The 24895-nt window shown below is 40.0% G+C and overlaps 1 protein-coding gene across 6 annotated transcripts in view; it reads left to right on the top strand.

Moving 5' to 3' along the window:
* The window catches only part of CTNNA2 (catenin alpha 2), a 658570-nt gene that overhangs the window by 509159 nt on the left and 124516 nt on the right, over positions 1 to 24895 (top strand). For all 6 annotated transcript variants that reach the window (XM_065405686.1, XM_065405687.1, XM_065405685.1 and 3 more), the window contains one exon: positions 7087 to 7239. In XM_065405686.1, the coding sequence (XP_065261758.1) occupies positions 7087 to 7239 (153 nt within the window). The remainder of the gene's footprint in view (positions 1 to 7086; positions 7240 to 24895) is intronic.

Below are 24895 nucleotides of genomic sequence, written 5' to 3'. Positions count from 1 at the left end.
TCTTTGGCATCGTCTAAATCCCTCCTTTCCACACTGTCTCTACTTCTAAAACCCTGGCTCATGCCTTAGTCATCATCTCTTACCTTGTCTGCTGTAACTTGCTCCTTTCTGGCCTCCCATCTTCTTACCTCTCCCTCTCCGTAACACCCAAAGTGCAAACATTAAAAAATCATCTTCCATCACTTTGACTCTGTCACTCCTCTTCACAAAGTACACCAAACTCTGTGTCCTTCTTCTACAGTTTCAAACTCCCAGTCTTTTGTTCAAAACACTGGTCAGTTTTGCCTATATTTTAGCTCTACCTTTTCCCCCCACCACCTTCCCTGTACTCAGCCAGGGCCGGATTTACACCTTGTGCGCCCCTAGGCACAGCATCTTCAGCCCATCCCCGTTCCCTCCTACAGCTGACCTTTGCGTTGCATACAGTTTAGAGAGGTAAGGCACCCGTCAGTGCCCCTAGGCACATGCCTATTATGCTTAATTGGAAATCCGTCCCTGTACTCACCACACTGCCCATTCCCTTCTTCTTACTACCCTGTTTGTTCCCTTATTATTGTAATTTATTATTATTTGTATTGTGATAGTGCCTAGGGACTCTATACAGAGTTGGGGCCACAATGTTCTATCCACTCTATAGACCTATAGTGGGAGTCAGTTTCTGCCCCGAAGAGCTTGTAATATTTGCTCCTCTGCCTTTTTCACATTTTCAAAAGCACCTAAGAAACTTAGGTTTCTTGGTCAGTAGGACTTAGGCCCCTAAGGCCCAGACCCTCAAAGGTATTTGGGTGCCTAACTCCCATTACAATCAGTGAGAGTTAGGCACTTAAATACCTATGAGGATCTGGACCTTAAGTGCCTTAGTCACTTTTTTAAAAATGAGACTTAGTCTCCAAAGTCAGGCATTGCAATGCTGAGTGGAGCAATGCCTAAATACCTTTAAAGATCGGGGCCTTGTGCTCCTAAGTTACTTTGATGCTTTTAGAATTTGTACCCTTAGTAGTTTTACTGCTGGAGAAGACTTCCTCTTCCTGTCCTCCTTCAAATTGTGATGGGGAAAAAAAATCACTATTTGCAGTTGCTTTCCATCAGTAATAGCAGCCCCAGACTTTTCCCTCATAATCACTAATCATGTTTAGGGAAGAGAAAAAGGTCCTACACCGAAAGACACAATGAAATGAATTATCAGATTTATTTGTAGTAACATTCTTCTGGGAACTATTTCCCTTGATGCTCAAATCCTCAAGTACATCACTTATGGTTGATCTTGGAAATCTGCAGTGAAAGTCTAAGCGCAGAGGCCGGGCTTTAAATGTTCAACCTTCTCCCCACTTAAGCTACTGTGGGCACAAGATGAATGCATTGACAACTGGGTTCACAAACAGAGAACATGAAAAGGTGGGAATAGCCTTTTTTGGTATGGCTATTCCCACCTTTTCATGTTCTCTGTATGTATAAATATCTTCTTTCTGTGTGTTCCATTCTATGCATCCGATGAAGTAGGCTGTAGCCCACGAAAGCTTATGCTCAAATAAATTCGTTAGTCTCTAAGGTGCCACAAGTACTCCTGTTCTTTATTCTGTAGATAGTGTAATTACCCAACATTTTGTCAGGAGCTATCGTGTGTGGGGTTAGCTGCTCTCAGGGTGTTTTGTTTGTAAGATTTCTAATGCCCTCCTAATCTTTGGGGTAAAAGAAATCTAAATGACAGCTACACTGAGTCTTAATACATGGGTAGTGGATGAGAGCTCTGCAGGAGCATATGAAAATCTGCATCACCACTGCAGTTACTGGAACAGTCACTAGAAAAGAAAGGAATCCTGCCATGGATCTAGGCTGCAAATCGTCTTGGAGCTTCAGCAGGGGTGAAAGTAATATCAAATTCTTACCGGTATGGGGGCTGGAAGGGGCGATGCCTCAGGTGGAAGAGGTGGGGCCTCGGGCGGAAGGGCTGGGGTTCAGTCTCCCCCAGCCAGCCCATTCGCGCTGCCTGGCACGCGCCGCCTGGGTCTTTGGCAGCGATTTAAAAGGGGGCAACAGGGGCTGCGACGTTAAAGTGCTGCCACCACAAAGGACACTCCTTAAAGCGCTGCGTACGGGCTGGTACCGGCTTCTTACCGGTATGCTGTACCGGCCCGGCCTGGCCCACTTTCACCCCTGAGCTTCAGAAAACTGAGCCAGCAAAGGAAGATGAGAGAGCACTAGGGCAGGCCTGCGGTTCACATTTCACATACTCCTCTTCTGTGACCATAGTTCAAAATTTCTAATGCAAATTATTAAATTCCTGTTATGAAATATTACAGGAGCTTTTGATGGTCACTGTATTGTACCTGAAAACTCAATTCCTCATAACATTTCTGGAGACATACTTCATTCACTAGAACTGCAGTTGAAAAGTTTGTTTCCATTTGTCTGTACCTGATTGTTGCTGCAGAACACTAACAAGCCATGTGGTTGGAGCTGGGTTCAGTATATATCGTGGTGTTAAGTAGAAAGTGGCGAATGCAATGCTGTTTGCGGTGTGATATAGTTACGAACAAAGGGTTAGTAAACTTTTTTTTACAGACAGCTTTATACTGCCAGTCTTTATAAAATTTAACAATCTGTTAGAGCCATTAATCTCCTGCTGTGGCATTACCTTCTAGTGTCAGGATTAGACATTTAATTCTCTACATGACTTTAAGCAGCACAGAGACATTTGGTTCTAAAATTGTTATACAGCAATGAAAAGCATCATTCTGGAATGTGCAATTAGAGCTGTGAATCAACAATGATAAAGTAGACCCCACTAGTGCTTAGAATGGGAGAACCCCCAGCTATGAACAACAGTAACTTACTCTGTGCACCATAAACTGACTTCATTGATTGTATTAGGTGGGGAATAAAATGTGCCTTGTGGTAGACTGTTCATGATTTAAAAAGAATATTTGCATGCTTTGCTTACACGTCACATCTCTGTGCTTGGCTGATACATCAACTTTTTTGGATTTAATTTGATTAACTTTGCATTTAACATACTCGATTTAATAACAATGATTTTCCTTTAGATGCCACCCTCTATTAGTAAGTAGAACTTTACCCTGTAATTAATAGAAACCACGCTCATTTTGAAGCCACCCTTGATTTTAAACTACAAGGAGGGAGAATTTAATATAAGACACGGCTTCTAAATGGCAATATACAGTACAGTGTTTGCATCTGCATCAGGGAAGCTCTTAAGGAATTGTAGAAGAAAGTAGCTCATCTTTATATGATCACAAGATCCGATGAGCTGGCCATCTTTTGTTAAGTAATTTACTATAGATTAATCTTTCCTTATGCTATCACTTTTTATATGCCCATTTAAATACAAATTTTTTGCATTTCCCTTTGAAAGAATGGCATCCATTCAAAACTTTAAATACTCTTCATTCATGAACCATCACTTTGGCTGGACTTTGCTGCAGGACCTAGAGGAAGATACAAGATTAGCTTTTCCAGCAGTTATTTACATTGATAAATAGCCCTAATTGGATACAATAGACTGGTAGTGCTGAGCTAATACCTTTAAATGTCTTGTCTTGTGCCATTAATATTACCTTGCCATGCACCTGTTTAAGCTATTGGAAGAATGACTTATGTTCATAGTCTGTCACATTTAACAAATGATTTTGTCAAGTCATTCCTTATAGCCTGTGCTGATGGATAGTTAAACTTGTGGTTTCCTGCATATATAAAAACTGTTATCTGTACCTTTCAACTTCCATGCAAGGGCATCCAAAAATTCAGATAATCAATTTATAAAGAAACTACAGTGACTCTCTACATGAGGGTTCAGAAATATGTTACTGACATCTATGAATAATAGCACATAAACTAAACGAGGATTTACTAAATTTATATTTATCAAATCAGCCACGATGCAGAATGCTAACAGTTCAGTTTTTGCAAAAAGAACAGGAGTACTTGTGGCATCTTAGAGACTAACAAATTTATTTGAGCATAAGCTTTCGTGGGCTAAAACAGTTGACCAGACTCCTGTGAGGACCTTTTTGTCAACTGCTGGAAATGGGCCATTTTGATTACCACTACAAAAAGTTTTTTTTTCTCTCCTGCTGGTAATAGCTCACCTTAACTGATCACTCTCGTTATAGTATGTATGGTAACACCCATTGTTTCATGTTCTCTCTGTGTGTGTGTGTGTGTGTGTGTGTGTGTGTGTGTGTGTGTGTATCTATATATATCTATCTTCCTCCTGTATTTTCCACTGCATGCATCCAATGAAGTGGGTTTTAGCCCACGAAAGCTTATGCTCAAATAAATTTGTTAGTCTCTAAGGTGCCACAAGTACTCCTGTTCTTTTTGCGGATACAGACTAACATGGCTGCTACTCTGAAAACAGTTCAGTTTTTGTGACTGTGGACTCAGGACCCTCGTATCCAGCTCTAATCATAAGTTAGATGTTCATTACTGTATAAATAAATTCTATATTTACAGTATTAAGGTCCAAATTGCAGTTATCTGATGATCTCCTTTTTCATTGACATCTAATGTGTTTTTTAAGAGTAGAGGTACTTGATACTACCAATGAAAATCAATGGTGTATTTTTAGATATTCTTACAGATTTAATGTTATATGGTAAGAGAGTATCATGACATAGTCAGAAATATAATACTGCATTGGCCAGAGTAAAAATTGTATTGTTCGTATCTTAGATTCCAAGGCCAAAAGGGACCATTGTGATCATGTAGTCTGACCTCCTGTATAACACAGGCCAGGGAACTTCCCCAAAATAATTCCTAGAGCAGATCTCTTAAAGGAAAAAAAAACATCCAATTTTAAAATGATCAGTGATGGAGAATCTGTCACAACCCTTGATAAATTGTTCCAATGGTTAATTACTTGCACCTTAGTTCTAGCTGAATTTATCTACCTTCAATTTCCAGCCATTGGATCAGGTTGGCTAGACTGAAGAGCCCATTATTAAGTATCTGTTCCCCATATACCTATTTATAGATTGTAATCAAGTCACCCTAATCTTCTCTGTGTTAGACTCAAAGAGCTTATTTTAGCTTATCATTATAAGGCAATGAATACTCCCATTTAAATCAATGAACGTTAGGCACCTCCCACTAGGCTCCTATCTGCTTCTTTATACACCTAAATACCTTAAAAAAATCTGATAGTGACTGAAGACTTGTCAGCCTCATAATGCACCTTAGGTTTGTGATACTATGGAGTATCACGTGCCCTTTCATATGTTATTTTATATTAAATTTTCAGTGTTTTAATATTCTATTATGTATTTATTTATTTTATTTTAATTACTGCAGTACCTCGGAGCCCCAATCAGGAAACAGAACCCCACTGTGCTAGGCACTGTACGAGCAAAGAACAAGTCAGTCTCTGCCCCAAAGAACTTGCAATATGTATATAAGACAACAGATGGACACAGACAGACAGCGGAGAACATGGAAATATGAGACAGTATTGGTCCACATCATAGGCAGTGGTCATAGCTGTCAAGTTTTTTTTTATGAAAAAGTTTGATCATAGAAGATCAGGGTTGGAAGGGACCTCAGGAGGTCATCTAGTCCACCTCCTGCTCAAAGCAGGACCAATCCCCAGTTAGATTTTTGCCCCAAATCTCTAAATGGCCCCCTCAAGGATTGAACTCACAACCCTGGTTTTAGCAGGCCAATGCTCAAACCACTGAGCTATCCCCATCCCCAATTATGTTGAAGCACTTTAATCAACTTGGCAGGGCAATATAATATCTCATTTTTATTCATCTATTACTAATCGTGGTTGTGTTATTTTAATTGTCATCATTTTAGCAAAGGAAACATTACATTGTCTTTCAAACCATTCAGCTTTGTTAATGGCGCTTGCGTTTTCCATACCAGGTAATGGATGGAGTGGTCACCTGCAATATTTTGGTTTCTCTTTTCCCTTTGAAGAAAAATCGCACACAAGTCAATGCAGCTGAACTCCACAGGGCTCTTGAATCCTCTTTTTATTGCAGCTACCGATATAGTAATTATCTGTGCAATTTTGAGCATTGATGGGACCTCAGCTAGTTAAAGCTTTCTAGTGTGGATTACAAAATTGAATGATTACCTTAATTGACCTTCAATCTAGCTACAAAATATATGACTTAATGAGACTAATGTCTGGTTGGACCTTCAGGCTAGATGGCTCCCAGCCTGGTGGCTTTGAGTTTGCAATTTTTCATTTTTAATAACAATTATACCCAAAAGCTTAAGGAAATATGCTAAAATATGTCTGCCATCCACACTATCATAGAGCAGTGACATCTCCATGAAACATTATTTAAGATTTCAATCATATTTTTGTGCATTTTACAGATACTAGGAAAGTCTGACATTGATTAGTACTTTGCAGAATGGCAGAGGGCAAGTTTGTGCCATCACCCTTAAAGTAGTGGGCTGTGTTTTTGTGTTTTTTTTTTCAAACATCTGGGTATTTTTTTTAAGGAAGAACAGGTGTTTAATCTTTAATGGCGTGTGTTTTTTCATTAAGAATACATTTTCTATACACTTGTTAATCCTGCCTATGAAATGCATGGGAAAGTTTTCAGATTGTTCACACTAGAGATTCGCTAATGAAAATGAGACACCATGCATGTGCTAAGTGTAATACTGAGTACAGATTTTACATGAGATCTGGAAATACACTGGCCAATATTTTAAAAATGATTGCCTAAAGTTAGGCTCCTAAATCTACATTTAGGCTCCTAAAAGACCTGACCTGACTTTTAAAAGTGTTGGGTACCTACCAGCTGCCATAGACTTGCAATCCCTTATGTGCGTAATGCTTGTCCAGCTGGGTAGTCCCATGAAAGTCAGTGGAATTGCTTGAGTGAGTAAGGATTGCAGAACCAAGCCTTTAGTTATGGACATTTAAGTGCTACCAAAAATTCCTACAAATCAAAAACAAATGCTACAAATCCATAAATACTATAAAAAAAAAAAGTTGTACAACATTGAGATATTACACGTACTCAACTATAACTCACTGATCAATATGCTGGAAATGTGTATTGATAACTCTTCAGTTACTTACTGCTCCACTTTCTTTTAACACAGCTACGGAAGGCAGTGATGGATCATATATCTGACTCATTCCTGGAGACCAATGTTCCATTACTTGTTCTTATTGAGGCTGCAAAGAGTGGTAACGAGAAAGAAGTGAAGGAATACGCTCAAGTTTTCCGTGAACATGCCAACAAGTTAGTTGAGGTAAGTTATGCTGTTGGCGGCATTAGAGTGCATTGTCTTGTGAGAGTCAAGGAAAATGATAAATTAGCTGAAATGTTGCAGGCTTTTCGTGTGGGATTTAAGCAATTTGAGGTTTACTTGTGATGGTTATTTAGAAATCTACTGATTTGTAAAAATGACCGGCAGGGACAGCCCTGTGCTTTACTGTAAGATTAAACCAGCTGAACATGTGTTATGCAGAATTTCCTGTGTCTTGTCAATAGTAACTTGAGTAACAGCAAGCAGATTTCAGTTAAACTTCACCAGCAGTGCAGTATAGCAGGCTGTCTTCTATACCAGGCAGGAAGCCAAATAGATGCTTCAGTGTGTTGTATCTGACTGTGATTGCTTAGAGAGCACACTAGATTATTATTAGACTGTCTAGCTAAAATAGTGAAAGCATCATAAAATGGGTAATAGTCTAAAACTGGCCATCTCCCCCACCCTGTGTGTGTGTATTATATATTATATAGTGTGTATGTAAGTATATTGTTTTGTATTAGTACACACACAAACTGGGTTTCTCTATGTTATTCTTCTCTCTGTATCGACACTTTGCAATGTTAGCAAACTAACTGGTTTCAAGGATAGTACTGCAGTGATTTTGTTCCTGAAACTGCCTCTTTCAAGTTATAATTCAAACAAAACATAATGGTCAGGAACCTCGATGCCTATCGAAAACTTTTTAACTAGTCAAACATGTTTGTTCAGCCAAGTTTGCTCTCCATGACAGATTAAGAACTATTAAAAATTTTCATTTCTTGAAAATACAAATACTGTTTAGTGTTTGATATTATATGGGGTTATTAACTCCTCTTTACTAGCCCTCTTTTGAAGACTACGCAGCTCATAGTAACATCTTTTTATAACAATTCATGGTACATGCATTTTAATTAAAATTAATTCTTGGATAGTGCAGATTTGACAGGGAATATTGGGTTATAATTCTGAAAGATTATGTTTCTTAAAAACTGCAGGGACAGATTCTGATCTCACTTACGTTGGTTGGTTTAAACTAAAGTTATCCATCTAACTGAGATCAGGAACTGATACTTATTGTTTAAAAACTCGGGGTTTGATTCTAGACAGTGCTGGGCGCCTACTACAATATGCTGAGTACCAGCATCTGCAATGGGAGAAGAGGGAACTCAGCACCTTGCAGGGTTGGGTGCTTTGCATTAAGATAAACATGTATATTATTGGTGACTGGTGCAGTAGCAGTGAAAAAGAAAATAGCCTCTAGGTACTTTCATTTTAATTCTGCAAACATTACGACTGTGTTATGATTCTGAATCTATGATCATATTACACCGTTCATTTTTGTACAATGCTGCTTTTGTGAACCTGGCTTACTATGTTGTATTGCACTCTTGATGACAATGGGATGAAGTACCATAGTAAGTAGCAAACTGAACAGTAGCCTTATATGTTTTAGTATTATAGCAGCCTCAATCACAATTCTGTAGACATGGGTCTAACTGCATTGTTAAAGTGTAACACCCGACAGACCCCAGTTGTCGGCAGGCGGGATAGAACCTGCGACCTCTGGAGCTTAATGCATGAGCCTCTACCGCATGAGCTAAAAGCTAACTGACTTTATATATATAAATCCACCTGTCTGTTTTAAAGTTTCATGCTTTTGTAACTCACAGATCTCCTGGGTGTGGTGTTCTGTCCCATCTAGTGGCAGTGAGGGGGGGACGAGAGAGAGAGAGGGACAGAACACCACACCCAGGAGATCTGTGGGTTACAAAAGCATGAAACTGTAAAACAGACAGGTGGATTTTTAAGAGATGGAAACTGAAAGTGAAAAAAAATAGCAGTTAAAGGCCAATGTTTTCAAAAAGAAGCTGCTCAAGTTGGGTGCCTAAATATGAGTTTGGGAGCCTAATGTGTCACTTAAATTTGGGAGCTAACTTTAGACATGCATTTTTCAAAAGAAATCTGAGCCTGTATTTAGTGTACTCATCTACATTCCAGTAACTCAGAAAAGGATTTCTTCATGCCCGTAGTACCTATTTTTCTAGGCTATTGGGGCAGATCAATAGAGCTGTGACACTTTTTTTACACCAGAAGAGGATCTGCTCCTTAGCTTTTAGACAGTGCTTGAGTCTGAAATTTCCACCTCAAACCTGCAGGGGATTTTCTGCTCTGCAGAGTAAAAAAAAAACCAAGTTCATGTTATGGATACTTCCTTCTTGAAGGGTAGGTAGAATTCTGAACTTCAGGTGTGTAGGTTCATAGGAAAATATGCCCCAAGAGAACATGTCAATTTGAAATCATGGCTTACTGCCCATATACAGTAGTATATTCAGCTAAAATTTTCTGATCGTTTTTTATTTAGAGATGCATGAGGCATGTCATAGCAGCCAAGCTTCTGTGGTTGCTTGTGTCACTTATTTTGCAAATAAAAAATAGATGACAGTGCTGCCCATCACACTTACAAAATGTGATTTAAAGGTGATATGTTCATGATTAAGGAGCTAAAGATTCTCTCACAGGCAGAGGGCCAACGTCACCCTTGGTGTAGACAGGCACAGCTCCAGTGAAGTCACTGGAGTTGTGCCTACTTACGTCCGAGAGGAATTTGGCACCAGGCTTCACTACAGTCTCGGTCCATGACTCTGGAGCCTGATTCTTCATTCCTTGCCAATCCTACTGAGTTTAATGGGTGTTTTGGATACATGCAGAATGCAGGCTCAGAACAATATGTACTTGTGTAAGTGTGACATTTTCGTAGACGTTTGGCCAGCCAAAGGGGAGGGATAATTTACTTTACGTGTATTCCAGTACTTTTCTATAAATTACCTTTCTGCAAAGATCTTCTGCAACATGCACTATAAAATCCTGCATTAAGGCCTGTGTTGACTATTTCTGTCCCTTTTATGAGGGAGCGGGGTCAACGCTTTGCCGCATTCGGGAATAGTAACCTCCAAATGGCTTCCCACTACCTTCTTTACCTGGATTACGAGTGATCATCTTACTAACTATAAATAGCTTTACCTAATGAGAAATTAATATTTTGCTAAAATGTGGGAGTACCAAAATCTAACATTAAATAACACTAATCAAGGGGAAATACTTGCCAAGTGTCCAAAATGTATGCCCTACTTCAACACTTGTACGTTTTTCTAAACTGTATTACAGAATGTATTTTCATTTTGTGGGAGTTAGGTGCCAGCCTGTGTAGATACTTCTGAAAACCCCACCAGGCACTTATTTGCAGCTTTAGACACCTAAGTACCTTTGAAACATTGGCCCTTGGAAGATCTCGTTTTCAGAAGTGACTTAGACACTTAGCAACCTAAGTCTTATGAAAAGTCACTGGGATGTAGACTCCTAAGTGCCTAAGGCCTTGTCTACACAGTGCAGCAATGTGCTCCAGAGGAAGGTGAATTCTAAAGCACACCAATGTGTTGCACACTAACTGGCCCATGTAGACCATACTAGTGTTCCCTAGTCTGTGTGGGACAGTTGGTGTGCAACACAGTGGGTTTTAGAATTACCCCTCTTCTGGTGCACATTGCTGCACTGTGTAGACAAGCCCTTGGTTATTTTTTTAAATGGAACTTCAACTCATAAGTCACTTTGGTGCTTTTGAAATTTTTTCCTCTCACTATTGAAAGCCACTAAACTCCTGAGTTCTATCCTCAAGTCAAAGTCTGACCTTGGAAAAGTCATTTAACCTCTGTGTTTAGGTTTCCTCATTTGTAGCATAAGGATAATGATAAATAATAATACCTACCCTCAAAAAGGTGTTTAGATGATTAATTAGCTAATATTTATTCAATGCTTAGTTAGATGCAAAGCATTATATTAATGCTAATTAATTGATGTTTTATTATTCTCTGTTGAGTACTATTCTTTCTGGTTAACTGTTAGGTCTCTGAAGTTTCAGTCATACATTGATATTTTTCACAATGCTTTTCACAGTAACTTGTCCAAAGCAGGTAGATTTCCTGGGCAATCAGAACCAATAGCCAATTCATTCTCAAGAACAGAATTATCTGCAATGTGACAGGTTCACTAATACCTATGAAAATGCAAGATATAGGGCCACATTCTCATCTTAGCTACACAGATGTAAATCAGTGGACTTATTCTGGGTTCATATCTTCGTAATAAGAATCAGAATCTGTCCCACAGTGCATATGTTAATGACAGAAGTCAAGGAATGTAACACAATGTACATTCTGCAGCTACTTTTCCAACTTAAATAATTGGAAGGTTTTACGTTACAACTAGTAAATAGCATAATTATTTATTTCTGAACAGTATTTTTGAAAGTGAGTGTAATGCTCATGAAATGTGCACCCCTATCAGTGGCATTGCTTTCCCACACATCTCTCAACCAGGACTTGGAAATACTATGAATAGAGACGGGAAAGGATAGGTCAATCTCCACTCATATTCAGTCGGGCCTCCCTGCTAGTCAATAAGGATGTCAATTAGTGACAACTATTGGGTTTATGATGTGGTCACATGTCCACTTTGAACTACAGAGAAGTCACCAATTTCATGTGATGTGGAACAGGCACTGTACAATAATATCTTTCAGGCACTACCAGTGCTGGATTTGAACCATAAACCTAGAGGTGAAAAGACTGCTCTATAAGCAATTACAATTTTTCTTAGCTCCCAATAGAAGTAGCAAAAGAAAAACAGATACCCAATGAAATTAATAGGCAGCAGGTTCAAAACAAATATAAGGAAGTACTTCTTCACAGAGTGCATAGTCTATCTGTGGAACTCATTGCCTGGGGATATTCTGAAGGCCACAAATAATAACTGGGTTCAGAAAAGAATTAGATAAGTTCATGGAGGATAGGTCCATCAATGGCTATTAGCCAAGATGGTCAGGGATGCAATCCCATGCTCTGGGTGTGCCTAAGGCTCTGATTGCCAGATGCTGGGACTTGATGAAAGGGATGAACCACTTGATAATTGTCCTGTTCTGTTCATTCCCTTTGAAGCATCTGGCATTGGCCACTGTTGTAGGACAGGATACTAGCCTGGATGGACCATTGTTCTGACCCACTATGGCCATTCTTATATTCTTACCTAAATAGTAAACTCCATTTTAAAACAACATCAACAACAAAACGGAGTATATAAACAGATATTTTGGCGGGTGTGTTGGTGTGGGGAGGGGCAAAAGGCTGCTGCTCTAGAAAACAACAGCTGTGCTCATTGTGAGGCTGGAGTAGAAGGGAGAATTGCAGCTGGATTTATAATGTGCATAAAGTACCAAAGTTGGAATCTGATGTTCAGAGAGTCATGTTATAAACTTCTGAAGAATGGGAAATGGCATAATTGAAATGGCAACTGACCCATAATCAAAATTCACAAACTCATCACTACATTGCACTGTGGTAGTTTGTCCATAGCTATTGTCATTTGGAGAGGATAAATAAATTAATAGATTGAGTGCAACAATCTTGTCATTGATCTGATGGAGGACACAGCGAGTCTTTGTGAAAAAGAAATAAAGTTTCAGATGATGTAATTCTCAGTGTTTTTAACTGAAAGAAAGTCTCTGTACTTTTATTTTAGCATCTTGATGAGGAACATTGCTCCAGTGAGTATGGGCTGGAACATTTTTCAATGGAAAAATAAAGGACATTGCCAAAAAAATCAAGAACGGTGATGATGTGCTGTATCTGAATGGGGTGTCAGTTTTTTTGACCTAAAATGATTTCCCCTGAGGGCACAATATAAAATATTAGATGGGGGTTATAATAGATGTGAAAACTGTCTTCTGCATCAGTAGAAGGAATGCTTAGTAAGTTCACATCTGTGACCTATTCATTGCAAATGGAATTAAGTCCTTAGATGTTGGGGGTCAAAAGTTCCTGCTGGTACCGTGAGCCTCAAGAAATTCTGAGCCCGAAGGGTTAAATTGACTTAAACTTTCCATTCAAAGACCAGTTAGCCAAAATCAGCTACATTATTCTGTTTTGAAATTTCCTTTCAACAATTGTTAATCTTACCATGTGTAGCACTTTTATTTTTAGCTGTTTTAAATTTCGTGCTGCATCGCTTCCCACTAAAACACAGTCCTTCCAAAAAACAGAGTGTCCTACACACTTTGCATGAATATGAATTAATTTAAAGAAGGATTTTATGAAGCCCTACATGGATCTATCAGTTTCCTCCCATATAAACTTAAAGGCCAGGGATGTCCAAAATAATCAAAGTCATCTACTAGAAGCACTTGTTGGGGGCTGACCTGTATTAGTCTATGGTTTATGGTGATTAAAATTTGATATAGTGCAGGCAAATCAATAGAATCACATTGGTTGGACAGTAATTTGCAGCAGATGGGACCAAAGAACAGCATTTCTATTTCTGTTTTATAGTCTCTTTGTCTGTTAGGCTTACAGGATCCTTCATTAACTCCTGGCCATCAAGTTGTCATTCTGAAAAGTTTTTTCCTCCACAATGTCATGGAAGTGTAAGTGTCTTACTTAATCTTTTTCTCCTTGTGAAGATACTATGAGCACTGCCCTTCATTTCCTATGAGATATCTCATTTGTTGCTGCACAATTCAAATTGATCATACGGTATTGTATGATACATGGAAACATCTGCAAACTGAGAAGAAGGAGAAAAAACATTGCTAGTATACTAGGAACAAATTAGGCAGTCACATCTGTTCAAAAATTCTTTGCTTTGGAAAAAGAGAGGACAATTTTACCGTGCTAGCTGAATACTAGAGATCTCTTAAGTCAATGGAGTTATTGGTCTTGATTTACACTAGCATAACTGAACCAGAATCTAGTCCTACATTGTTTGTGTTATGTAAATCTCTCTCTGAAATATACTTTAGACATTCTGAATGAATGAAAGCATGGACTGGAACTTCTAGGAGTTGACATACATCATTAGAAAGATATCTTCCATTGTCGTATAAAGTGGTGTTGTAGACAGGTCATTAGATATTAGAGAGACAAGATGGGTGAGGTAATATCCTTCACTGGACCAACTTCTGTTGGTGAGAGAGACCAGCTTTCAAGCTTACAGAGAGCTCTTCCCCAGACCCGAAGAAGAGCTCTGGATAGCTCGAAAGCTTGTCTCTTTCACCAATAAAAGATATTACCTCACCCAGGGTGTCACGTTAGAAAGATCATTTACTCTACATATGCAATCAGCTTTTGGGCTTCAATCATGGAGCAAGGTGTTCAGCTGTCGTAAAACAGCAAAAATCCTTTGAAATCAATGGAGTGATACCGATTTATGGCAGCAGAGAATCTGGCCCATTAACTGGGTGTTACAAACTACTAGTAAGCTCTATGAAAGAAAAATACAAATATATACATTCTTTGTGCTTTGATTGGAACTTTATGAATTCACAAGGATCCCATTGGGCACTCACTTAAAGCAGTGAAAACCAGAGTAACAAGTTTATTTCTGAAACCTTAATTACTGAACAAGGAATATTCCCACGTAACATACCTTACAAAACCTGACCCTCCATGAAACGTTCTGTTCTCTTCATATTGTGCCCGTGTTATTTGAGTACCTACGACTCCCTCCACCCCCACCCCCATCACCCTGAAGTAATGAAGGGAAGGTGTCAATATTCTTTCAGAGCTTTTGTATCTCAGCTACCTTCATGAAAAATAAATACCTGCCTGAGTTTTCCTCCCTACATACTGATGTGATTTGTTTTTTGTATTTTTGTTTCCCCTGACATTTGAACTAGAATAGATAAGGACTTATACACTAAGGTTATTAATAATTGAGTCTCATAAATCAGCATTTGGAAGGTCAGAGTGTGCTTTAATTCAAGACCTTCAAATTGAGAGACTATTTTTTAAAACTAAAGCTTTATGTCCAGTGGTTCCTCTTCAACTGATTCATCTTAGTTCAGCTTTCCTCCTTGTGTTAGCAGCAGATGCTCATAATCCTTATTAAACATCAGCAAAAATAATATATAGAAATGTGTTAAATTTCAGCGAGGCTAATTTGTTGTAATTATTTGCACGGAGAGTATGACAAGTTCTAAGAGTCTGCAGAGTTATTTCTTCTGACTCACCACTGAAGCCAGGCTAAGTAAGTCTATCATCTCCATCTCGGGAGTATACAAGACTTTGATTGTTCTGAAGCTGAGGGATCTAGGGGCATAGATAGAGGGGCCTTTCAGGGAAAAAGACATTTCACTAGTGGCATATGAATCCAGAACCCTACTCTGAACTGGTTCTTTTAACTCTCACTGTTAAAATAAGGCATAATTTCTTAACAGTAAGAATAATTAACCATTGGGGGCAACTTCCAAAGGGTTGTGGTGGAATCTTCCTCACTGACCATTTTGGATGTTTTTCTAAAAGATATTCTCTTGGAAATATTTTGGGGAAGTTTTATGGCCTGTGGTATATCAAAGGTCAGATGATGATCACAATGGTCTCTTCTGGCCTTGGAATGTTTGAAAAAGCTATGAGACTTTATATTCAGCTTCTGCTGTTCACATCGGACTGGTAGCCCATTGCTAGTTTTTAAATCTCTGGGGATCCCCAGAAATTTCCCCTTCAACCTTTATGGCCAACCTAATTGAAAACCAAATTGCTGCAGGGGGGCAGAAGAAGTAGGGGAAGAAATTGCCATTTTGTGACCTCTTCAGCTTCTTGAACACTCTGGGGGAAGTACCTTATCCATAGAAGTGATAAAATAATAAAAGTTTGAGTGTTAGAGACCTTATTCATGTGAGAGTCCATTGACTTCTGCCAGCATAGATCCTGCCAGAGACCCCGGGGTCTGGAAAGTGCCAAGGGCAGGTTGTGGATGCAGTCTTCTCTCTGTGGTGAGCCAGCACTGGAGTAAAAGTGTGGAGCCCTGGCCCAAGGGGCATGGGAGTTGGGGGTTTGGAGAGCATGGCCAGGGCAGTTCTTAGATGTACTGTTTTCGCCCATTCCATAGCATTCTTCATTGGCAAGGCTTCTGTGAAGCTCTGTCATCCAGGATGGCTCAAAGAGTTGGAATTTATATCTCCCTGTACTTGCTCGGTAAATATATCTGTATGAATTTTTTGCTTTGCATCCAAAATACTATTCTAAAAATAAACAAACCACTAACTTATGGGCACTTGAACATATGTGAAACTATCTGAATTTTCTTATGCTACTGTTTTATTTTTTCCTCTTCCTCCTTTTCCTTTATTTGCAGTGTGATAAGATACAAATGTCTTCCAGAAAAATCGGGTGTGGTAAAGGATAATTGTACATCTCATAGAGGGCTGTGAGAACAAGTAATACAAGCAATTATTTGGGACCCCACGTAGATTTGGCAACTGAGAGTGGGACCAGAAGGGAATGGTCATGAGTAATAGCTCCCCAAATGGAAACAGGAGTGGGGAAAGTGTGAGATTCCTGCAAAATTTCCTCCATTAATGAGCACGAGTCTCACTATTACTTAGGGCCTCACAAATTATAAAGCCAATGCTGGTCCCTCCTGTCACCATACACCTTTAAGTGACTAAACTGGTTTGTTATGTGCTATTTATGATTTTTCTTTTTTTTTTAAGTGAATATATTTATTTCTGCAGTTTTTTCTACAAATAAAAATATAATTTAATCAACTCTTTTCCCCTAGTATAATCACCTAGAATAGTCTCTTTCATTCTGTGAATGATATTACACTATATCATTAAGAGCAATTTTCATCCGATTGTTCTATTTTCTTTTACACGCCTCATAGAAGGTGTTTTCCTCAGTAAGCTCCCAATATTTTTAGTAAGCTGCTATTTTTTTCAAGATAATTTAGTTTTTAACCATGTCTGTCATTTACTATATAAGAAAGGTGTTGAAGTCCTATTTCTTCCTTTTTAATCGCTGAGTAATCTTGTGCTTTAACTTTGAAATGCCTAAGCCCTGCTTGGCTAAAGAGAAGTATTTTTCTGTATAACACCTCTGTTTCATGTTGTTCAGACAGTACATGAGACTGAGGCCCACTGAAGTGGCTGGCTAGAAAGTAGGAAGACCATTTTGTGAAAAATGTCAAGGTTTCTGCATTTGTTTCATTCTGCCTCAGAATGCCAACTAGCCTTTTTTGAAAAGTTTCTGATTCAAAACAGGAACATGATCCTCGGTCTGCCACATCCCAGATGAATGCCTCAGCCAAAGGGCTGTAGAGTCACTCTCCCTGTCATTCCATCCTGACCTGAGAAACCTTCCCAATGTAATGTTTAGGTTTCTGTCAAAAGTTTCATTTCAACAAATCAGCATCTTTTGCTGAGAAAACGTTTTGTCGAAAAGCTCCCAACCAGCTCCAGTTCTGCAATCCTTTTACTTGCTCCCTAGCTGGTACACTCCTATAATATAGCACAGTGGTTCTCAAACTTTTTTACTGGCGACCCCTTTCACATCGCAAGCCTCTGAGTGTGACCCCTCTAATAAGTTAAACACACTGATTAATGTATTTAACACCATTATAAATGCTGGAGGCAAGCGGGGTTTGGGGTGGAGGTTGACAGCTGGTGACCCCCCATGTAATGATCTTGCAACCCCCTCAGGGGTCTCGACCCCCAGTTTGAGAACCCCGATATAGTAGTTTGGGTCATTTAGACCTTAGTAACGCAATCAGGAGCTCATAGGACCATTTTAAATAATTGATTTTTATGTATCAGTGAATTAATGACAGTTCTGTCACAATCAGGGATAGAATTTGTAACCTCATTACACTGAAATTCCATACAATAGGCTAGCTGGCAGGCACCTAACTCTTAAGATTTCTACAGCAGAAAGCACTAGAGAGAGGCTGAATGTGTATGAGCCTTCCTATGGATGAGAATCATCTGAAGCCTAGATGTCATTTCACTTAGAACTAGGCTCCTGTAATCTTGTCAGTCTTTTATTAACTGTCATGTCAGATCTTACACGAGAGAGGAACAATGTGAATAGAAACTCTTAAAGCTGAGTCTTCCCTAATTACCCTTTAATAGGCTAGAGAAGAAGGAAAACTCATCAGGGGTTGCTCTTAAGCTGTCAACATGTGTGTGAGTGAGAAAGAGAGAGACACTTGTGTGATGACATGGTGAAAAATTCCCAACTCCCCGCCTGCCCTGGTAGGCAGAAATCAATACTGTCAGCCCTATCATTTGCCTGTCTTTAGTGACAGGTGCACTCTTTTTTTAAAAAAAAGAACAGGAGTACTTGTGGCACCTTAGAGACTAACAGATTTATTAGAGCATAAGCTTTCGTGGGCTACAGCCCACTTCTTCGGATGCATATAGAGTGAAACATATATTGAGGAGATATATATACACACATACAGAGAGCATGAACAGGTGGGAGTTGTCTTACCAACTCTGAGAGGCCAATTAAGTAAGAGAAAAAAACTTTTGAAGTGATAATCAAGATAGCTCAGTACAGACAGTTTGATAAGAAGTGTGAGAATACTTACAAGGGGAGATAGATTCAATGTTTGTAATGGCTCAGCCATTCCCAGTCCTTATTCAATCCTGAGTTGATTGTGTCTAGTTTGCATATCAATTCCAGCTCAGCAGTCTCTCGTTGGAGTCTGTTTTTGAAGTTTTTCTGTTGTAAGATAGCCACCCGCAGGTCTATCATTGAATGGCCAGACAGGTTAAAGTGTTCTCCCACTGGTTTTTGAGTATTATGGTTCCTGATGTCAGATTTGTGTCCATTAATTCTTTTGCGTAGAGACTGTTTCTCGCTTACAGAAAACCCCCCAACCTAAAGCAAATACTCACCAGCAACCACACATCACTGAACAAAAACACTGACCCAGGAACCTATCCTTGTAACAAAGCCCGATGCCAACTCTGTCCACATATCTATTCAAGTGACATCATCATAGGGCCTAATCACATCAGCCATACCATCAGGGGCTCGTTCACCTGCACATCTACCAATGTGATATATGCCATCATGTGCCAGCAATGCCCCTCTGCCATGTACATTGGCCAAACCGGACAGTCTCTACGAGAGGCAGCCGTTAATGAGACTCCACAGCAGCTGAAGTAGCTGGGTGGAATAATTGTAGAAACCCTGCCCAGTGCTGGCTGACAAACTGGATGTGGGAAAGTCCAGCAGGAAAGTCCAGCAGGGTTTGCACGAGCGCTGCAACTAAAGCTTGACTATTCTGAGTCCTACCACTTGCTTGCTGTAATATTGTGACTTCAACGCTTATCTTTTCAAAGAGTCCAGCACTTGCCTCCTTCCATTTATTTCTCTTGGTCTCTTCATTTCATACGACTATTTTCAATGTGTTGCTTAATACAGACACTTTGCCAATTTTCTAATCTCCAGCTGTGGAGATCTAAAGGGGATACATACTTTTTAAAGACAGAGAAAATGACTTTGCTGCTATTGTAGTTCTTCAAAGGTCGTATGCTCTAGAGTCTCACTTACTCATCTACAGCCCCATGTGAGAGCTGAAATGCAGGCTGGGTTGAAAAAGAATTCTGTCATTTGTGTCTATGATGACACACACTAAGCACAGCTGCAGATATTGCTTGTGTTTCTTTAAAAGGGGGCACTTTTTCGTGCGTTTTCAGCTTTACAGTTGCATTTGCTTAAGCTGCCCGGCAAGCTGGTTTACCTTTTCATTTCTGTATAACTTATTTTTGGCTGTTTTTCTATTGAAATTTAATAATATTTTATTTTTCAATTGATGGGCAATTTGAAATATCTTTCCAGTTGTGTATTTCAGATCTTCGTGTGGTTAAGCTGAGTCAGATGTGGAATACCACTCTCTCTTAACGCATACGATTTATGATAGAAGCAAGGGGGTATAACTAGGAGCAAAGGGATAAAATTAAAGAGGATAAATTAGGTTTGCTCCATAAAGGCACAGACAGGTAAGAGATGGAACAAACACTGAATGGTGTTATACAATACAGCACAAAGGCTGAGTGATGTATGGTCAATATAACTGGAAGCTTTTTGGAAGAAAGAAGTAAGTAAACTTGCCATTCATTCTGCAGAAAGACCCATTTCATGCATAGAGTGGCATGGCAAAAGGTTCAAAGTTGGAGGAGGGGCAAAAGAGATGAGGGAAGGCAATAAGGATGTTGGAGGGAACTGGAGGACTTAAAACAGGAAAACAAGATGGCAAAAATATAAGGGACAGAATTCCCCACCCCTTGGAGGTCTTCCCTTAAAGTACTGATCAGTCTATGGGATCTGACAAGACCACAACATAGGACAGTATGACTGCAGGCTAACGACGCACTTATTTATTTTTGTACAGCTTGAGTGAGAAGATATTCCTTCAGAAAAATACAGAGCATTATGAATACAAGCCACCAGGCCAGATGTCTAACACAGAAATTAAACACTTAGCTAAAATCATTAAGCTCAGCGTTTCCTACCGCAGATTAACCACAAGCCTAGAAATCAAGTAATGGTCAGGCCAGCCATTGAAGGCCTAATCCTGTTCAGCTTTTTCCAAGAAGCAATGTCAAGCGGATCCAGACCACCAAGGCCACTGCCTTACAAACACTCAGCTGCTATTCCTCCCGTTGCAACTGATTATCACACCCATAACTTCTCCCTCCCAGGATGTACGTCTATATCTGCCATGTCCTTATTTGAGTTGTGTTATGTCATTAGCATTACAAACTGCTGTGCAGATGACAAGTTCAAAAATTAAGGAAGGTTATGGTAGCAGCAAAAGCTTGAGCAATGCTATATATGCTTGATGCATGATGGCCAGGAAGGGCTCCCAGTTTAAAAGATTGCCAAGTCTAACCTACCTGTACACCCCATCAGTTAGGCTCACTAGCAGCTGTATGAACGATTGCACAAATATCTGTGCCTGGATACTTAAATGGGTAATTAAATCAGTAAGTTATAGTGGGATTGGATAGCTCAGGAGTTTACAGTGAAATATAGAGTTTGTTGCTTTCAATAACAGTGCAGGTCATTAGTTACTGAAAGGTGCTATCATCTGATGGCTGCCTGTAGGCTGAAGTGAAATGAGCTGATCTCAGTCCAGTTTCACTCCCAGCTTCCCACCCAACTTTCAAACGGCATTGGGGATCCAAACCATACAGGGCTTTACAAATGTAGATCAGTGTCTGCACCTAGAAGTGAAAAAGAAGTCAGTGTAGTATTTGGAGCACCATTGTAATGTACTATCGCCAATGAAATCCACTAAGCAAACAGGCTGCCACATTCTACTCCAGCTGTAATGTAGTGTAGTGGTCTGCAGTAGTGTCCTCATGCAGAATGCATTTTAATAAACAAATCCTTTCTTTTAGAATGCTCCCAAAGATCTCCTCCATCTCCAGAACACTCACTCATGGAGTCCAAAAAGCCCTGATTTTCTCCCCATCCTTTTAATAGCTATATGTACCATTCAGGGGAACTGTGAGATGCCCTGGTCTCAAATGGCACTAATACACCGAAAAAGAAAACCAACTCTACAGTGCTTTCACCTCAGATGCAAATAGCACTATTCCCCTACTTATTCCGATGTCTGGCCACGATCAGCTTTAGCCTGCTAGTTTTCATCCAGGGGCTGAACCCAAGCAGGACAGAAGTGATATGTGTGGGAAGAAGGAAACATTAAGAACCTACAAAAAGAACAGGAGTACTTGTGGCACCTTAGAGACTAACAAATTTATTACAGCATAAGCTTTCGTGGGCTACAACCCACTTCTTCGGATGCATATACAGTGAAACATATATTGAGGAGATATATATACACACATACAGAGAGCATGAACAGGTGGGAGTTGTCTTACCAACTCTGAGAGGCCAATTAAGTAAGAGAAAAAAAACTTTTGAAGTGATAATCAAGATAGCTCAGTACAGACAGTTTGATAAGAAGCAAGTGTGAGAATACTTACAAGGGGAGATAGATTCAATGTTTGTAATGGCTCAGCCATTCCCAGTCCTTATTTAATCCTGAGTTGATTATGTCTAGTTTGCATATCAATTCCAGCTCAGCAGTCTCTCGTTGGAGTCTGTTTTTGAAGTTTTTCTGTTTTAAGATAGCCACCCGCAGGTCTGTCATAGAATGGCCAGACAGGTTAAAGTGTTCTCCCGCTGGTTTTTGAGTATTATGATTCCTGATGTCAGATTTGTGTCCATTAATTCTTTTGCGTAGAGACTGTCCGGTTTGGCCAATGTACATGGCAGAGGGGCATTGCTGGCACATGATGGCATATATCACATTGGTAGATGTGCAGGTGAACGAGCCCCTGATGGTATGGCTGATGTGATTAGGCCCTATGATGGTGTCACTTGAATAGATATGTGGACAGAGTTGGCATCGGGCTTTGTTACAAGGATAGGTTCCTGGGTCAGTGTTTTTGTTCAGTGATGTGTGGTTGCTGATGAGTATTTGCTTTAGGTTGGGGGGTTGTCTGTAAGTGAGGACAGGTCTGTCTCCCAAGATCTGTGAGAGTAAAGGATCATCTTTCAGGATAGGTTGTAGATCTCTGATGATGCGCTGGAGAGGTTTTAGTTGGGGGCTGAAGGTGACAGCTAGTGGTGTTCTGTTATTTTCTTTGTTGGCCCTGTCTTGTAGGAGGTGACTTCTGGGTACTCGTCTGGCTCTGTCAATCTGTTTTTTCACTTCAGCAGGTGGGTATTGTAGTTTTAAGAATGCTTATGCTCTAATAAATTTGTTAGTCTCTAAGGTGCCACAAGTACTCCTGTTCTTTTTGCGGATACAGACTAACACGGCTGCTACTCTGAAACCTGTCATTAAGAATCTAGTAACTACCATCAAGTCACCCTTTATCAAGGGAGTCTGCCTATGGATCATCAGATTGGTTTGAGTTGTTCTGGACTCCTTGTTACTACTGGAGCCTCAAATAGCTGTGGCTGCAAAAAATACCTTATTCCATCTAAGAGTACCACATCCTAGCAGATGGTGATTGTGTACAAACATTCATGACCCACCAGACTAGATTACTTCAACTTTATTATATCTGAACACATAGATCTTAAAAAGCTTTAGTTCGTCTGCTCTATGCCCACCTGTAAGCACTGTGTTGCAGGCAGGGGACACAGACCTGTAGTTGTCATTGGCAGCCAGGAGATCCTAAGTGAACCCAGAAGAATCATCAAACCTAAAGACACTGAAATTGTACAGGCCAAAAACTTGAGAGCTCCATCAGCTGCTAAAAAATGAATTAGCTAGGATGGGAAATTTGAGATTTTAACAGATTAACACTAGATTTGTGCACGGGGTGAATATTTGGCACTATGAGCCTGATCCTGCTTCCATTTAATTCAATGGCAAAAATCCTCCTTCAGTGTATGGAGGATTGATTGGGCCCTAATCAGCACCCTCACATACTTACTGCTGAGAGAGAAGTCTGGCACTGAATGGATGTGGAGACAGACATCCTCTCACCCGCTAGAGCAGTTCATCTTAATTAATTAGCCTCTTAGAGTTGGTTGGGCAACTCCCACCTTTTCATGTTCTCTGTATGTATATATATCTCCTCACTATATGTCCCATTCTATGCGTCCGATGAAGTGGGCTGTATCCCACGAAGGTTATGCTCAAATAAATTTGTTAGTCTCTAAGGTGCCACAAGTACTCCTGTTCTTTTTGCGGATACAGACTAACACGGCTGCTACTCTGAAACCAAAAAAAAAAAAAAAAAAGGTTCTCAATTAATTTCTTAGTGTGAAAAATCACTGTTTTTTCTTGCTCAGATAACTTAAAAAAGAACTTCAATGGATTTTCTTCTAAGTTCCAAAAAGTGTCACCTATGGGCTTAGACCAAGCATGAGAAATTTCAGCCCAAGGGCAGCTGTTTGAGAAAGTTATGAGTATTGAGAACAGGGATTTAGAATGAAAGTGCCCTCTCAACCTTAGTTATAGTGTTACGGTAGAGTGGTTATAAAACTCTAAATAAAATTGCGTTTTGCTGATCCTGAAGTGGTTCTAAGACTTTAGAAGTTTAGAAAAAGTAATCCGCAAGCCACAGAGTGCCTTTAAAATAGATAGTGTTTAAAAGCAGTAACTATAGAAGTCAAGTAGGACAAAGATTCCCCCAGTGCCTGTGTAGCCCCCCCTCCTGTTCACTGGCCCAGTATGAGATTGTTCAAAATAGGGGAAGCCTGCCTTGCGACTTTTTACACAACTTTGGGAAACTGGGCCTGAGGCTCCTTTGTGTGCTCTGCGATGTGTGTCACTGTGTGTTCACCTCAGGCCAGACTCACTCAGACAAACCACCAGGAACAAGGCTTTATGCTGTAAAGAACACAGAACAGGATTTCAGTCCTGCATCCGCCTCTCTGCTTGCCTGCTGCGTGCTCCCAGCTCAGTGCTGAGACCTCCTACTGTGGGGGCAGAGGGTACATCCTAGCAGGAACCAGGAAGTTCTCCCAACATGCCGCAGTTTGTAGTCCACAACTTGTAGTTCCCAGGGCTGGTGTTGAAGCCCACTGGACCTTGGGCTACACCTGTATTTGGTGCAATCACAAGAAATTTATCTATCATGTGGGAAATGCCCATTTGATCCTCACAGATGATCAAGGACCTTCAGGCATAGGTGCCAGAACTAGGGGTGCTGGGGATGCTGCCGCAAACCCTGGCTTGAAGTGGATTCCAACATATAGAGAGCTTACAAGTTGGTTCAATGGCTCTCAGCACCCCCACTATACAAATTGTTCCAGCACTCCTGCCTTCAGGAAGGTGAAATCCTCCCCAG

The sequence above is a fragment of the Emys orbicularis genome, chromosome 5, assembly GCF_028017835.1.
Source record: "Emys orbicularis isolate rEmyOrb1 chromosome 5, rEmyOrb1.hap1, whole genome shotgun sequence".
Taxonomy (NCBI): domain Eukaryota; kingdom Metazoa; phylum Chordata; order Testudines; family Emydidae; genus Emys; species Emys orbicularis.
This window is presented reverse-complemented; position numbering and strand designations above follow the sequence as displayed.